Source organism: Phyllobates terribilis, unplaced genomic scaffold (assembly GCF_046119375.1).
Source record: "Phyllobates terribilis strain yellow unplaced genomic scaffold, ASM4611937v1 Scaffold_9__5_contigs__length_417890890, whole genome shotgun sequence".
Classification (NCBI taxonomy): Eukaryota; Metazoa; Chordata; class Amphibia; order Anura; family Dendrobatidae; genus Phyllobates; species Phyllobates terribilis.
This window is the reverse complement of record NW_027362769.1, coordinates 117,684,335-117,702,287: the sequence shown is the minus strand read 5'-3', so window position 1 is coordinate 117,702,287 and position 17,953 is coordinate 117,684,335. Positions and strand designations below refer to the sequence as shown.

Below are 17,953 nucleotides of genomic sequence, written 5' to 3'. Positions count from 1 at the left end.
ACATATACAACACTATAAATATACGTACCCATTTTTTAAAGACTGTAGTTCCCCCTCTGAAAAAGAACACAATAGACAGCTATTATTAATTATTATTTCAAGGAAACCACTTAGTCAAAGTGTCTTTGATTGTCATGTGGACACAAAACACTATGGTGATAGTGGGGGATAGGACAATATTTCCAGGGGCTAAGGAATATGTTTCAAAACAACTTTTTCTAGTTGGACTCGGATGAGATGAGGATGAAGGAGAAGGAGCACATGATTCAAACAGCTAGCTGTGTTAGTGGCTTTGTCAGCAGTGGTGGTAGTGGCACTGGCAGTGGCAGCCGAAGTGACAGTGCCACTTTTAGGGCAACACTAGAGCTGGTGATCAGGAATGTGGGCAAAGAGCACAAGATATTTTCGACTCAGAGACAACTGTCAACTGAGTCAGGGATGATGATAATCATGATTGTGTGGTGGACAGGGCATTGGAACCAGATTGTCATAACAAGGAGGTGATGCCATCAGAGGAGGAGGGTGGTGATGTCAGGGATTAAGAACGAAGCTGACGTCCGGCCACAAGATCATCCGGTGGCAGATCTCCTTCTTCTTGGTCAGCTTAAGAGTTTTTATCCTCTTACTATATTGTAGTCATCATATTATATAGCACTGTGTACTTACAATTGATCATTTTGGACTTCCCTACATGAGTTATAAGTCACTGCAAAAGTCCTTGGCAGGGGGAGGAGGGAGCAGCTGGGTCAGGAGTTGAAGAGGGGAATGATAAAGGCAGGGACAAGAGACTTCCTGTTTCTACATGGAGCCAAGGAAAGAGAAGAATCAACTAGGTAGAAAGGCAAAATGAGCAATTGTAAGTACACAGTGCTATATAATATGATGATTGCAATATATGAAGATGATAAAAACTCTGATGGGAGGAGGATGGCTTCTTTAAATGAGACTTTTCAAAAGCGTCCAGTTGTTTGCTCTTACTTCATTCCCACTGCTCCCCTGAGTGCTCCATTTAAAAAATAAATAAGTAAAATAAAGGCCTTTTTATTTAGTCTGCCCAATATGCTAATTTGTTATGATTGTTCATGGCTCACCAGGTAATTATGAAAGCAGCCTAAAGACACAACTCTGGAGAATCCTCTTGGAGAAGACCATAAAAATGGCAAAATGAGCATATCGGACCCACTGAAAAATTTGCACCGCACTCGGATGATATCCAAGTATAGTCTGATTTTCATAGACTGACAGAATCGAGAAGTTGAAGAACTTTTTTTTTTCTCTCTACATCCGAAAAAACTGATGCTACCCTGATCAAACTTTGATCAGAATAATTGGATCGTTTTTCTCGAATGTGGAGAAAAGAGTCATGTGAACCTACTCTTTTACTGAAGATCACCAAGTAATCTTAGTAAAGGTCTGGGTATTGCATTTGAAATATGGACATCAAAATACCACCATATTATTTCAAATAAAGTGGTCTTACGATGGAATGAAGTGTCCACCAAATTTCTCTTTGCAAAAGCTACTGAACAAATGGCTCTTGAATGATTCCTACTTTCCCTTCATGAACAAACACCCGCGGGATCCGGACAGATTTTCTTCACCTTAACTTGTCAGCAATCTCGCATCTTTGGGTATCTTGACTGTAAGCCTGTGTCTTTTGAGCTATTGTGATATTTTCAATCAGGGGGAAAGGTATATTTTACAATTAGCCTTTGTACAATTCAATCCTTACTCCCACAGTTATCTTAAGACCAAAGGCTGTGCAAGAGTCACCATTATCTATAAATATGACTATCGGTCATGGTACTGATCCTTCATAGTGAATGTATCTTTATTACCATATACGCATTGTATTTAGATGTACCTATGGAAACACAAGACCACAACTGAGCAAAAAAAATCACACAAGCACCAATTATGTTGTATAGCTAAAAATAAACCTGTCATAAGACCCTACAAAACTCAATATGGCAGGATATTGCATGGGAAAAAGTCATGTGAGACTGGTCTACCACAGTTTATTATTCCCTGGTGGACCTATATTCAGAAATATCAACAGGTTATGCCACAACCTTGACCAGAAGGTCTCCTAGATCTAGAAGACAGTTCTTTCGGAGTCTCATTTTGCAGTTGTCCTATGGCTCCTGTAGAACACACATGTCAAACTATGGCCCATGGGCCCAATTTGGCCCACAGGTTGATTATATTTGGCCCGCGACGAAGGCACCGCCTTCCCATTATACTATATGGAGGACTATGTGGGACCATTATACTGTATGGAGGAAAAACGTCCTCAAGGTTGGCCTGCGACTTTGTCCAATTTTTTTATTTTAGCCCTCTCTGTGTTTGAGTTTGACATTCCTACAATAGAAGTTGCAGGGGATTTGCTATGGGCTTTTTCTGCGTACCATACTAATTATGGGCATAGACAGATAATACATTGAAATGTGAGTGATATAATACAGAGCAGCTCCTGTGCCATCCAGATCAGTAACTGTACTGGAATATGGGTGAGTTGTATACAGCACAGAGTGGTTTTAGACCCTTAGTGGGTCCTGAAAATTAGGTTAGGAGTTAATTTGCACAGCATATTAGAGCTTGTAAACCAATGAGTATTGGCCCATTTAGTCTAACCAACCGACAGCTGGTCGTTTGGTGGCCTGGACTAGAATTCCATGCATGCAGAACGATTGTTATTACGATGGGACACTTTTTTTCCCATTGCAGAATGGAGTGGCAGGTCAGATGCCCAACCGCTCGAACATTCATTTTCTATGGGGCTGCTGAAAATAGACAAGTGGACTACTTGACAGCCCTAAAAGGAATGAATGAGCGGTGGCCAAACATGTGCATTTTAATGGGGATGAAAGTACCGGGTTCTACTGAATAGTGCAGGTCCAAGTGATAACTTGTCTTCACCAGACAACCCCTTTAATGCAGGCATAAATGATCCAACCACCCAATAAATGAGCATTTGGCTGATTCATCGGGTGATTGCCGCCATGTTTACACAAGCAAATAAGAAGCAAACGTTCCAGATTATCTATTCGTCTAAATGAGCCTTATCTCAGAGAACCTTAGAACAGATGACAATCTTTGGCCTTATTAAGATCTTTAAGAGATGAAAGAGGAAAAAAGTATTTACCATTTATCGGAGACTTTTGGCTTTCCATGAAGTTATCACTGCAAGGGATAAGATAAGAATGATATTCTTAGAGCTAACTATACAGAACGTACCTATAGTCAAGGTTTGCAAATGTTAAAAACTTTAAAGTAGGAAAATGGAAGGTGCACACAGTAAGAATTTCCAGGACGATCCGCTGTCATGCAAAACACTGTGGCACTAAAAAAGTCAATACAGTAATAAAACATGATAAATGTGCAGTAGGTTGAGTTAGACAGTTATAGCAGTTCTGAGTTAATTACTTGGCGCTGTTTACTATATGACATTATAACAAGTTATCAATTTCTATAGTATTACAAGTGAGACAGGTAAGGCTAAAGGTGAACCTACTATAACTTAAAATTTTTCTTATTGTTTAACAAAAATACATGCTTTTTTTTCTTCTGTATTTTCCTATTAACCAGAAGTCCCTCTGTGGTGCTGGAGTATACAACAGCTGCAGGCTTGTGCTGGGGGAAGAGGCACTGTATTAACTCATAGTTTATGTACGGCAGTTCCTCTCTAGTCTGTATTGTATGACCTCTCAGGCAATGGTGTAACTAGAGTCTGATGGTCCCCAGTGCAACATTTTGACCGGGGTCCCCACCTGCATGTTGGTCAGATATATGTGTCCTTGTAGCTTTCGAGAAACTATAAAAACATGCGTATCCATCCCCCATTTAATAATGTCCCCCGTCCAGTCTTCTATTTGTAATAATGTCCTCCATCCTATCACGTTCCTGTAATAATCTCCCCCATCCTGGCCCCTTCCAGTTATAATGTCCCCATCCTGACCCCTTCCTGAATTAAAGTCCCAGTCCTGGGCCCCTTCCTAAATCTATAACAATGCCTCCCTTCCTGTTATAATGACCTCCATCGTAGGCCACTTCCTGGTATAATGTCCTCCATCCTGGGCCTCTTCCTGGTATAATGTACTCATCCTGAGCTTCTTCCATTAATAATGCCCCCCCCCCAGGCTCTTCCTATAATAAAGTCATCCTCCTGGCCCCTTCCTGTAATAATGACTTCCTCCATTCTGGGCTCCATGCTATAACAATGTCCCCCATCCTGGGCCCCTTCCTGGTATAATGTTCCCCATCCTGGTCCCCTTCCAGTAATTTTATCCCTCGTTCTTCTCCAGCACATTTTAAAAATTCCTACAATTTCAAAGCAATATTATTTACTGTAAAATAATGCAATATTACATGATATACTGTAATAAGAAAGATAACAATGCAATTAAGAGCCAGTGTGCAGATGTTTTATATGGATAGAGCAGGGATCCTTTGGTGGATCCCAGGTACCATATCGCATATTAGACCCAAGAAGAACTTTCATAAGGGTTTCATGATTGTTTTTATCACAAACTGCTTCTCATCTATGAGACTTTTATAGCTGTTTGCACAGGGTAGAGTTAACCAGGAGTAGACACACTATTGGTGCAGCCGCACAGGGGGCCACATCCATCTCCAAAGCAGCAAGCAGCTTCTGTCACAGACACATAGAGAGGTGCATTATGATGAACTAATGGACTGTAAAGGGCCCATATGCTGTTCTTGCACAGGGGCCCTCATTGCCCTGTGTCCGCCCCTGGAGTTAATATTTATGCTCCGGACCAGTTGTTTGAGGGGCTATGGTCTAATGCACAGCACTAGGTCCAAAGGAGCTAGGATCAAACCAGGAGAAGACACAGATAGAAAGGGGCCCCGGTGTAAGAAAAATATATGGGCCCTTAGCTGTCCAATAACTCCTCATAATGTACATTTGTTTTTGGAGGTGGAATTTGGCCCCCTTTCCTCTTGGGAGCCTGAGCGGCTGCCCAGGATGCACCAATAGTATGCCCGCCCCTGGATCATACCCCTGTACTAAATGCTAGTTTAGATAGCAATTTATTAAAGGGGCATTCCTATAACTGAAAGTTTTATAAGATAGTAGATAATTTACTGATTTTTGGAGTTCTGACCACTGGCACCCCGAGTGATCCGACAATAAGGATCTGGATCCTGAGTAAGATGGACATGTTCTACCTCCGCTCAACTCATTGTCTATAGGATGGCCAAAAAAGCTGAGCGCTGTACTCAGTTCTACCCACAACTCATAAACAACAAATGTAGTAGAATTTAAGCAAGTGCAACTTCACTCCATTCAAGATGGAGTTTTGCCGACGGCCGTTCTCAGGATGCAAAGTCCCGTTTTTGGAACTGCCGGGGGTCACAGCGATAGTAAGTTATTCCCTGTCTTATACATAGGGAATAAATGTAAATCCTGGTAATAACTCTTTAATTACTAGTTTTGAAAGTGCCAAATATTAATTGCAATTTCGACTTTCCGATAGCTGAAATCTGCAGAGCAAAATTACAGTAGAGAATGAAGCAACGAAGAAGCTCCAAATAACTCACACAGGAAGTGTAATCATATGGAATCTTACATAATATCCGTCGCCTACATAAAATAAGCATTGCAGTGTGATCTGTCAGATACAGAAGAGCAGTGCTTGTAATATGACACAGCTAAGCAGGCTTTCACACGGCATGATCTGTAATTTTACATAGGACTGCACATAAATCTAATATCCTTGTCACTCTTAGAACCTAAATTCAGTAAAGCTGCATTATATAGAAGTTATTAATGCAAAGGAGAGAAATAGCAGGGTTTCATTTATTGTGAACTATTCCTTTTGTGAGATGATTCAGTATGTAGATTTACCGGCAGTCCTATGTAAAAATGTAGAAAACAATCAAGAGGAATATCTAACTGTTACTGGTTGTACCAAATGCTCTACTGTAAAAATGGCGAAATGCAAACTCAACCTCTTCCTGGTCACTCTGGGCTTTGCCTATTTTCACTTCCAATTGAGCGGTCAAGATCAAGACATTTACTCGTTGCTGTACTAATTAGGGTTAGTTGCTGACATTGCAGATGTGTTCACATAGAGTACGGTATTATCATGTGGTCTGTGAGTTTATAAGGGGCTTCGGACTAGTGAGACACTTCTTGATTGTTTGAGGAAGAATGATGGATAGATCAACACATAGTAATATATTAGGTAATAGCCTAAAACCAAACAAACACATATACAGTATATAAAGAAAATTCAAGGGTCAGAAAAAGTGTCCAAAGTCTAATACAGTCTTCAGTAAGAGATGGGTCACAGAATTTCTCCTTAAAGGGGTTAAAAACAAGTTATAATCTATATTAAATAGAAATTCTGGTTGGGCTTTTATCCTAAATCATAATGCAAGGCTTGTTAAAGGGTTGATGTTGACTTTTAGGCTGTGTTCACACATCATGTTTTTTTCAGCGTTTTTTTATGCAATTTTTTATGCAAATTTTCAGCTGCCTTTTGCAGTACCAGCAAAGTCTATGAGAAACCAGAATTCTCTGTTCACACATCATGTTTTTTTTTGTTCAGGATTTTGTACATTGCATGTTTTTTTGGAAAATAGTGCATGTCACTTCTTTCAGCGTTTTTTCAGCTGAAAAAATGCATCAAAACGCGTCAAAATTTGTATCAGTGTTTTTTCAGCATATTTTCAGCGTTTTTGATGCCAAAATAGAATGGGGTTCTTTTTTTCACAGAACTTCATTCATAAAATGAGACAGAAGGACAGTGAAAAAAACGCTGAAAAAACACACCAAAAACGCATCAAAAAAGCACCAAAACTGCAAGAAAAATCCTGAATAAAATGCCCTTGAAGATCAGGTTTTGCTGCAGAAAATTGACGCCAAAAAAACATGATGTGTGAACATAGTCCTAGGATTGCTACATCAAATAAATGGCGCTAGAGTTCAAGTCCTCTTTTTCTCTGAAGAGATAACATGGATTATCACAATAATCAAATTAAAATACTGTAAGTAACATTGTTATTTCATTGCATGAACTATCACATTTTTTTTCAACATAATGATACATAACATTGTCGACCGTGTATTCAGTGCTGCTTATTCAAACATAATTATGTTATATTGAGTTAACATGTAAAGACTTTATATTATAGTTCAAAGATCCCAGCAGACTTTATCTAATTGCAACAATAACAGATTGAAGAATTCTTCCATCGTTAAACTCCCAGTACAATAAAGTAATACAGTAATTAAGAATGGATTGAGGCACTCAATATCTCAAATAACAGAAATGAAATATGCAATATAGACTGAGGCCACACAAAAACCCTATGAATGAAAATGTATGGATGGATTGGGATGACCACAAGAAGTTTGATCATTTTAGTGCAAATGTATTGCCTATAGGTCATGTCAGTGTTATTGCAACTTTTAAGCTCTACTCATATACAGGTGCTTCTCACTAAATTAGAATATCATCAAAAATGTAATTCATTTCAGTTCTTCAATACAAAAAGTGAAACATATATATTATATAGAGTCATTACAAACAGAGTGATCTATTTCAAGTGTTTATTTCTGTTAATGTTGATGATTATGGCTTACAGCCAATGAAAACAGAAAAGTCATTATCTCAGTAAATTAGAATAATTAACAAAAAACACCTGCAAAGGTTTCCTAAACGTTTAAAAAGGTCCCTTAGTCTGTTTCAGTAGGCTCCACAATCATGCGGAAGACTGCTGACTTGACAGATGTCCAGATGGCAGTCATTGACACACTCCACAAGGAGGGTAAGCTACAAAAGGTCATTGCTAAAGAAGCTGGCTGTTTACAGAGTGCTGTATCCAAGCATATTAATGGAAAGTTGAGTGGAAGGAAAAAGTGTGGTAGGAGAAGGTGCACAAGGAACCGGGATAACCTCAGCCTTGAAAGGATTGTTAAGAAAAGGCCATTCAAAAATGGGCATTCAAAAATTTGGGGGAGATTCACAAGGAGTGGACTGCTGCTGGAGTCATTGCTTCAAGAGTCACCACAAACATACGTATCCACGACATGGGCTACAAGTGTCACATTCCTTGTGTCCAGCCACTCATGACCAATAGACAACGCCATAAGCGTCTTACTTGGGCCAAGGAGAAAAAGACCTGGACTGTTGCTCAGTGGTCCAAGGTGTTGTGTTCAGATGAAAATAAATGTTGCATTTCATTTGTAAATCAAGGTCCCAGAGTCTGGAGTAAGAGTGGAGAGGCCACAATCCAAGCTGCTTGAGGTCTAGTGTGAAGTTTCCACAATCAGTGATGGTTTGGGGAGCCATGTCATCTGCTGGTGTAGGTCCACTGTGTTTTATCAAGACCAAAGTCAGTGCAGCCATCTACCAGAAAATTTTAGAGGACTTCATGCTTCCCTCCCCTCTGCCGACAAGCTTTTTGGAGATGGAAATTTCTTTCTCCAGCAGGACTTGGCACCTGTCCACACTGCCAAAAGTACCAATACCTCATTTACAAACAACAGTATCACTGTGCTTGATTGGCCAGCAAACTCGCCTGACCTTAACCCCATAGAGAATCTATAGGGTATTGTCAAGAGGAAGATGAGCGACACCAGACCCAACAATGCAGACGAGCTGAAGGCTGCTATCAAAGCAACCTGGGCTTCCATAACACCTCAGCAGGGCCACAGGCTGATCGCCTCCATGCCACGCCGCATTGATGCAGTAATTGATGCAAAAGGAGCCCCCGTATTGAGTGCATTTACTGAGCAAACATTTCAGTAGGCCAACATTTCAGATTTTAAAAACATTTTTCAAGCTGTTGTTATAAAGTATTCTAATTTACTGAGATAATGACTTTTGTGTTTTCATTGGCTGTAAGCCATAATCATCAACATTAACAGAGTAAACACTTGAAATAGATCCCTCTGTTTGTAATGACTCTATATAATATATGAGTTTCTCTTTTTGTATTGAAGAACTGAAATAAATTAACTTTTTGATGATATTCTAATTTAGTGAGAAGCACCTGTAGGTACAAACATGTATTTTTCTGCCCATTTGAAGGATCACTAGGGTCTTCCTTCTTTTTCTGATCAGTGGAGGTTCCGGCTAAATAACTTATATGTTAGGGCCACAGGTGAACACATGGACCAAGGACAATGTCACATTGGGCTAGACTTGTCGGATGACACATGGAACAGTGAGGATGTGGTCTATAGGATATTTAGGCAAACCATCAGAGCAGGACAGACTGAAAGCCACAGAACCAGAAGCGTAGACAAACACAGGAGTTGGGGTTGTAAAGAAGACCAGGAATTGCTGCAGCAAAATGTGAACAAATAACAGTTCATTATGCTTACATCAGATGAAGGAGTAATCAGCCAGTGTGAACCAGGATGTAGATGCTGTTTGTAGAAACCACAGAAACTTGCAGATATGATTGCAGTGTAATGTGAAAAATCTATAGATAACGGTTCGTAATGCTTACAGCAGACGATACGTTAGTCAGTATTTCTGAAGAGCAATAGATGCAGGCTATGTAAAATCACAGAAATTTGCAAAAATGATTACAGTTGAAGGAACTAGATGGTGGCAAACTCCAAAACAAATGGTAACTGAACACATCACTTGCTGAATACTTAGACGCAGGTGTGTCTAAATTGACCCTAAGAGGAATTGGGTGAGAATGTCAAAGAGGTACGCCGAACAACTTGTATAACTGGACGTGGAGCAGAGCAAAGGGTGGTTCCATAGGAGAAAAGAGAAGAGAGTAGAGTCCAGCCCTGGATTTGAGACAGATGCATAGCACTACATTACAGAAATGCAAATTGTCCCTGGTGTAATAGAAGTATGCTATATTGGGCGGTACACCTAAGACCCTTTGATAAGGTACGAGGGGCGTTCATTAAAGATTTCCCCTGACACACTTCTATTTATCACAGGACACTGAAACTTCACATATGTAATGATATAAGTTTGTATAGGCTAAGTGCAAATCTGCAACTCAGAACTGATAACAGCCTTAATTTTACAGGTGCTGAAGTGGTGTGAGGTTTTAAAATGGACCGAGTGGAATACAGAGCTGTCATCAAGTTCCTTTACGTGAAAGGCCGCACACCAAAGGAGACGTTCAATGAAATGAAAGAGGTTTATGGTGATGATTCCCCATCATATGATGTAGTCAAAAACTGGCATCGTCAATTGAAATGTGGTTGATCTTTAGTGCAAACAGCTCCAATTCCAGGGTGACCCCACTCTGCTATTGATGAACACACCATCCAGCAAGTGGAGGTTGCCATTTTGGAAAATTGCCACGTAACCATTCACCACCTAGCCCAAAATGTCAAGGTTAGTGTGGAGTCCGTGGGAAAAATCATCCAAGACCATCTTCACATGCATAAAGTATCCGCTCGCTGGGTTCCCAGGCTGCTCATACCTTTCTAGAAGCAGGAACGAGTCGAATGTTCTCAGGCTGTATTGATGATGTGCCATGGAAACCAGGAGGAATTTTTCAACAGACTGATCACACAGGATGAAAGCTGGATCCATCACTATGATCCTGAGGCACGTGCCCAACCCTTAGCAGGCAAGGTCATGCCCATAATATTTTGGGACCACCACCGTGTAGTATTGATGGATTTCCTAGCAAAGGGTACCATGATCACTGGGGCATACTATGCTTCACTGCTGCGGCAATTGCGGGAGGCCATCAAAACCAAGAGACGTGGCATGCTCACCAAATGTATCCGCCTTCGGCAAGACAATGCACCAGTTCACAACTCACATGTGGCCCAAATGGAAGCATGCTCCTGTGGCTTTGAAATTCTATCGCATCCCCCTTATTCACCCGACCTTGCACCATCGGACTTCTACCTCTTTCCAAAAATGAAGTTATTTTTGAAGGGCAAGCATTTTCCAGATGATGAGACTCTGATTTTCAAAGTCACAATGTGGCTTTTGGAACAACCTGTCGACTTCTACAAGCGAGGTGTTTACAGTTGCTTAAAGAGATGGGAGAAGTGTGTGTCCCTAAGTGGCACCTATGTAGAGATGGACAAATAACTGTGCCAAGTTTCATTGCTCTCAGTCCACAGGAAGTGGGTCAGGGGAAATCTTTAATGAACGCTCCTCGTATCACTTAGGTAAAGACAGTGAATAATGTCAGGAAGAGACTGTTTAATAGCTTCTTCCTATCACAGTATAAGATTACATGGGTTTTCAAAATCTTGGGAAAGAGTTGGAGTCTATATACAATACACATTATACTCTGAAGTTAAAGCCATGAGACAAATAATATGAAGGTGCCTCTCATACAATCAAGAAATGTTTGACCTCCACAAGACAGAAGTCCTGCAAGTTGTTAGATGGGGATTACATGGATCGTGATAACTAGTTAATAGTTAGAGGTCACTAAAATAAAAAAATAGTGACACTTATAGTTGCTATTGGTAATTGTACTAAAAATTTCCTTGGTGACTATGCATGAGAAAAGATTATCATGTGTTCCTCGATGCTCAGTTAAAACAGTTACACTAAAAATAAGAGGATTATATGAGATTTTTATAATTGAGTTTCTTTGCTGCTGTAAAGCCTCCATACACTTCACATAGCTGTCGGACAAAGAAAGGTTCAGTTGGTAGCCATCTCGCCCAACTCTCCCACATACAGGAGCTTATGGTCTTCTGTGTTCTCTATGAGAGAGCCGTTCCTAGACGCGTAACATGGCTGATCTCTGGAGAACAAATAGATCTGCAGTCCAAAATCAGACATGTCGGACCCTTATCTACACAACATCATCTGTCAGGGGACCCCATACTCATTAGACGATATCGGCAGGTTTGGTTGAAGTTAGTCTAATGTGTATTGGGTCCTTAAGGCCATACATATTGTAGAGACCGGCCAGTCAGCTACTATGAGATCCTAGGGAGAACAGGCTTGGTTGATCTGAACTGCTTTTATGTTGGGTAAAAAGAATAAAGAAGTAACAAACAAACAAGTGGATGAAAAACTGAACCAAAAAATACTGAATGGTCATGGAGGACAATACTAGACCCTTCAATCCCGGGTGGCAAAACCTGGCACCATAAAGAAGGTCAAGTTTGTTCTCTATGTTTGGGTCTTCTGTGTATTTCTTTGTCATGCCAGTTATATTATGTGTTTCTAAACATTGGCTCAAATAAAAAAACACAGGCCAGATAGGCATTAATTAGGAGTGTAACTATAGTAGGGTGCAGGCTAGAGCCTATGATTCCTCTAAAGGTCACTTTGACCCATATTACAAGGTTAATACTGTCAAAGACCCATGATACCTGTGACCCATGATAGCTGGGATTTTGGACAATGGCCCACGACTTTCAAGTTACACCACTGAGATTAATTTTACAATTTTGTACTCCAAAAATTAAGACATTGAACTAAATATAAAATATCTGTGCTTTATTGACATTTAATCTCTAAAACTAGACTTGTGCCTAATTTTGTGCAACTCATTAAGGTGACTGTAAAATTTACACTGCTCCTCTTATTGCCTGTGTCTGTCAGGTTTCGCCCTATTGGTGCCCTCTGGGGCCTCCTTCTCAACTTGAGTCTGAGTTTGTGTATCAGGTACAGCCATATCTACATACATGCCACTGTGCCTGGAAGAACCATGAAGAAGCACCATGGCAGCGTTATTGTTCTGATTATTCAGGTCCCATGGATTATAGCTAGAGGTTCCTGTTAAGAAGCTATATTTTCAGATTTTCGGGATTGAAATACTTTTATGAAGATCCCTATTTCAACCCCCATTGTCATATATGGTGCAAATACAGTATCTCTCCATGCCTGTAAATGTATGACTTTTCACTTATTTGGTTTTATAATTAAACCATGCATTCTATCTTGTCTATAAAAATGTGGCCTTGAAAAAGAGCACTTACCTTCTATTTTTAATTATCTCACCCATAGAAACAGCCATAAGGCTAATTTTGTAATAAGTAAAAAAAAACTTTTTGGAGTGTACAATAAATTGGGTTAAAAAACAAGGGATGCTAACACAGTCCATGTACATGTGACCCTCAACAGCCACAGTGCTTCTACCCACCAAGTTAAAGTCATCCTACTGTTCGGTGCAATAATATCAGATATCCTAGCTTACTTACACAAAACTAGACAAAATCTTTTCAAAGGCAATGATGAATCTACGTACGAGCCATGCTATTCCAAATCTTACTTTTGGCCAGTCAAGGTCAGTTTAGGGTCTCAGATAGTGACTTGTAGGGGGTATACACAAACCCTACACAATCCCTAGTCACGTCATATGCTGCCATATGATGCCTTCTTAATCATGTAACCATTACATGATACAGTTTATTTTTCTTTCTTCTTGATGCCTCTAGGTGAACTTGGAGGCTTAATGAAATAGAGTATTGGGCCATACCACTACATGGGCACGATATTTTATACCCTTTACAAAACTCATTACATTTTAACATGAACGGTAATTAAGAGCAATTACCAATATAGAGAATAAATTAATGAGCAAATTAAAAGTTACTTACAACTTTTCCTCTAGCAGTGACTATTACGTACTCCAAGTGTCAATAACTAATGTTTGTGGAGATGTCGTCCGTTCTGCTCCTGGGATTTCTTCTCACTGCGGTGATCCCTCTATCACTAACTATTAGTACATTTATCAGCAGTTCACACCCTGTGTTAAGGAGCGAGTACGTCACATGGAATGCTGGGTAATCTGATCGAAAACATGTCTCATAGAGAATCTTTGCATTTCACTTGCCTTAAAGTATTGATTAACCTTCTTCCTGTTCTATCCTATATTTTATCATACCAGATGGTTAATCATTATGTAGTCATTGTATTCCAGAGAGTGATAAAGGTCCCATTTGTCCCATGTTTTTCACAATATTAATCTGAGCATGCGGACCCATCAGCAAGGTGTAGAACCAATACATAGCCATATAGTTGTATCTAGAAGCCGTTGGCCGGCACAGACAGATGACGATAGTGCAGCGGGGTGCAATGGAAGCTGTTGTAGCAAAACGGCAGAGTTGAGATTATGGCAGCAGGCTAAGCTGTAATCCACGAGAAGCCAGAGGAAACTCAGCGATGGGCAACCAGTCAAGCAGAGGTATAGGTTGATGGATTTATGTCTACCTTCAACCTTAAAAACAATTAAAGTAACCAGAGGAAGAAAAAAAATCATGAGTCAGATGGTAATTGCCCCTTATCTGGGGAAAAATTCCTTGCCGACTCCACATTTGAGACCAATTCCCTGGATCAACGCTCCATCACAGAACAAGTACTCATAGCTTCTAATATATTTTTCGAGAAAGTCATCCAGGCCCTTCTTGAACTTTTTAAGTGAATCAACCATTACAACATCTTGTGGCACAGAGTTCCGTAATCTCACTGCTCTTACAGTAAAGAATCTGTGACACGCCCAGGGGATGGGGACGACTACTTGGTGCCCGGGCCTTGCTGTTAGTTTTGGGGGATGTCGCGGTGGCCCGCTCCCGGGACCGTACCCTGGGGTCACTCTTAAAAAACAAGGAATTGGGGGAAAGGTGTATGGGAAAGGGAAAGTTCGTGACGCCACCCGTGGTGTCTGGTGAGACTCACCAGCGCTGCTACAGTCCTCTCAGGCAGGCAGCTTAGTTGGTGCGGCTCCCCACAGGTGGAGCGGGGCTTCAGGGCAGCGTAGGAGAAGGGATGCAGGACAGAGGGGACCCAGCCGGGTCAGAAGAAGAATAGGCACACTCACAACAGTTCACTTCAGTACCTTTACTGGTGGTGTTTCAGGCACGATCCAGGGCACTGTAGGGTGAAGGGTGCATTTCTTCGACTCTCCCCAGTGAGCGGGTGTGGGGCCTCCTGTTTCTTGCCTTTTCCTGATAACTTGGTCTCTGTCTTGCTCTGGCTGACCTGGTGGTAGGGCCTTCTGTTGGAGATCACACTCCCTGGTCTCTTGGGCCTCAATGACACCTGACCCTGGTATATCAGTCAGCTTTTGGTGTTCCTGGGACATGTAGTTTGCCAGAGGTTCCGGTAGTTTCTGCTGGTCATAGAGATCCCTGCAGACGCGGACCCAGTGTCCCTAATATGGTCTTGGGGTGAGCTGACTAAGCTCCTCTGCCCCCTATGTAGCTCGCTTACTCCACTTGCCTTTGGCCATGCTCGGGGCCCTCACTAGGCTTCACACTGGCAGTAGGCCTCGCTACTCTTCACCGCTCTTACGGCGTCGGCACGCCTTGGGCTCACTAACCTGAGCTCCCTGAGTCTGGGCTGGACTGACAACTTCTCTGGCTGCAGCAGACTTTAGACTCTACACTGCGACTCCAGGCTGTAGATTCCAGACTAGACTGCTCCAGACTTGACTGACTGCCTAGCTCCACCTTCCCTATTTATATCCCTAACGAGCTCCCTCTGGTGGTCTGAGGTGGAAGGTGGAGGTGTGTGAATGTTACGAGGGCCTTTTGTGGAGGAATCCGTCCATGCACCCCTCTAGGATCTGTGACACCAATGCCCAGCAGGGCGCCACATTCCCCCCTAGCAAAGCTCAGTACTCCCAGACTGAAGTACTTTTTATAACAACAATACAATAACTCTTCCCTTTATTGGGGGCACTTTGCTTGAACGTTACATATAAAACATTATAAATAATAAATAGATATGTACAATTCGATAAGCAACCCCAGAATTCAAGTCTCTTCCGGTGAGGTTCCCCGACAGGATGTCCATCTCACAGGTTAGAGTACTTGGTAGCTTGAGGGACCTGTCCAAAGCAAACCCTCTACGTAGGCCCTGGGGTGGCTGCAGGGCATGGTGATCCTGAGTTGGACCTCCACTTATGCCACACCAGACAGGTTTTTCTTCTGAGGTCAACTAAAGGGGCACTCCACGGAGTGCAATTATTTACAAGAAGCAGTTTTTGGGCTGCACATAGTCCTCAGCCACAAAGTTCTTTATGTACCCTTACGGGTAACTAGAAGTGTGACGCCCAGCTGCGCTTGGTATTACAGATCCTAGAAGGGTGTATTGATGGATTCCTCCACAAGAGGCCCCCATAACCATTCACACATCTCCACCTTCCACCTCAGACCACCAGAGGGAGCCCGTTAGGGATAGATAAATAGGGAAGGTGGAGCCAGGCAGCAGTTAGTCTAGACTGGAGTCGACAGAGAGCAAACCTGTTGAGAGAGTTCCTGCAGAGTGAGACACAGAAAGAGGTCAGTCTGCAGTGGAGCACAGTCCAGACTCAGTTGCAGCTCAGAGCAGTGAGCTTTAGGTGTGCCGGCGCCATAAGATTGGTGAAGCGCGGCAAGCTGCCGTTAGTGTGAGTAGCCTAGTGAGGGCCCGAGTAGGCCGAAGGCGAGTGGAGAGTTAGTACATAGGGGGCAGAGGAGCTTAACTGGCTCACCCCGAAGCGGTTGCCGGACACCGGGTCCGAAGCTTGCCGGGATCTCTATGACCCAGTAAGAAACAACCGGAATCCCTGGAGAACTACAAGTTCCAGGATCGCTAAGGAGCTGATACGTAACAGAGCCAGGAGACACATAGGCCCGCAGCTAAGGTGCGTGTACTCCAAGAAAAGGCCCTACCACAAGGTCAGCCAGCGCAGGACAGAGACAAAGTTAGGCCTAGCTCCAGGCAGGTCAGAAACTTACTACGCAGAAGCAAGAAACAGGAGGCCCAAAATCCGCTCATTGGGGAGGATCCTGACATGCACCCTTCACCCTACAGTGCTCCGGGACGTGCCTGAATTTCCATCAGTAAAAGGTACTGAAGCGACTATCGTGTCTGTCCCTGTTCTTGCTCTGACCCGGCTGGGTCTTGCCTGTCCTGCATCCCTCTTCATACACTGCCCTGAGGCCTAGCTCCACCTGTGGGGAGCTATACCATCAAGCTGCCTTATCACCGGCCTCAGTGGACTGCGCAGCGCTGGTGATCCTCACCAGAAGCCAGAGGAGGCGTCACAAACTCTTTCTTAAAAAATTAACAAATATCCACCCTTTCTTTAAAAGAGAGACCCCAGGGTACGGGCCCGGGAGCCAACCACCGCGACATCCCCAAGGCAAAGGCCCGGGTACCGAGTCATCCCCATCCCCTGGGCTAGTCAGAAGTAACAAGGTAAAGTGTACATATCACTTAAATTGTCCATTGCAAGCATAACACAAAGTTAATAAATACATATACATGAAAATACACAATATAATACCCCAGGGGCAACTATTTACACTGTCAGAGTTTCCTTCTCTACTCTCTGTATCTGACAGGGGTCTGACCTCGTGTGCTGCGTATCGACCTACGTGGTACTGGGATGCGTGAGGCACTAGTATTTGCACTACCTCCCATTCTGTCAGTTCTAAGTGTTGGGGAACTGCAGGGTTGTCTTAACCGCTCTATGGGACTGGCAAGTATACCATTGGCTGGGCCTTCTTGCTCTGCTCCAACCAGGGATCCTTCTTCCGGGGATTCTTCTTGAGCTGGCTCTTCTGAAGCACTTACAGGCTCTACTTGCTGTGGAGGGTCTTCTGGCTGTTGAAAGAAGTGGATCACAGGTATTATTACTGCTCCTCCTAGTTGAGGCCAATCTGCCGGGAAATCTCCAAAGTCAGTATGGAGTACTGCTTCTTTAGGCACTTCTTCTTGGGACTTTAGCAGGTCTGGACACAACTTCAGATGGTCTCTAGATACCGTTGCAGTCGTTATTCCTCCGTCTTTGCTAATCAAACAGGTCTTCTTGTTATCAAATCTTGAATTTAACACAGTGTAGGGTTCTCTCTCCCACTGGTCATCAAGTTTGTGGTTTCTCCTTTTCCTCTTTAACACCACTTCTCCTGGTGTGAAGGGTTCTGCGGGTGTACTTTTATTGTAGTGGGCTTCTTGCTTGTCCCTTACCCGAGTGAGACTGTCTTCGACACAGGCCTGTACTCTTCTGTACTGCTCCTGTCTGGTCG

The 17,953-nt window shown here is 42.4% G+C and overlaps 1 protein-coding gene across 1 annotated transcript in view; it reads right to left on the bottom strand.

Annotated features, from left to right (window-relative positions):
- LOC141161741 (bile salt export pump-like) overlaps positions 1-13,806 on the bottom strand; it is a 137,451-nt gene extending 123,645 nt beyond the window's left edge. The window contains exons 1-3 of the mRNA XM_073647000.1: positions 13,538-13,806; positions 3,146-3,183; positions 29-56 (exon numbers count right to left, since the gene is read on the bottom strand). Of these exons, the coding sequence (XP_073503101.1) occupies positions 29-56; positions 3,146-3,173 (56 nt within the window). The 5' untranslated portion in view covers positions 3,174-3,183; positions 13,538-13,806. The remainder of the gene's footprint in view (positions 1-28; positions 57-3,145; positions 3,184-13,537) is intronic.
- Between the last annotated feature and the right edge of the window lie 4,147 nt (positions 13,807-17,953).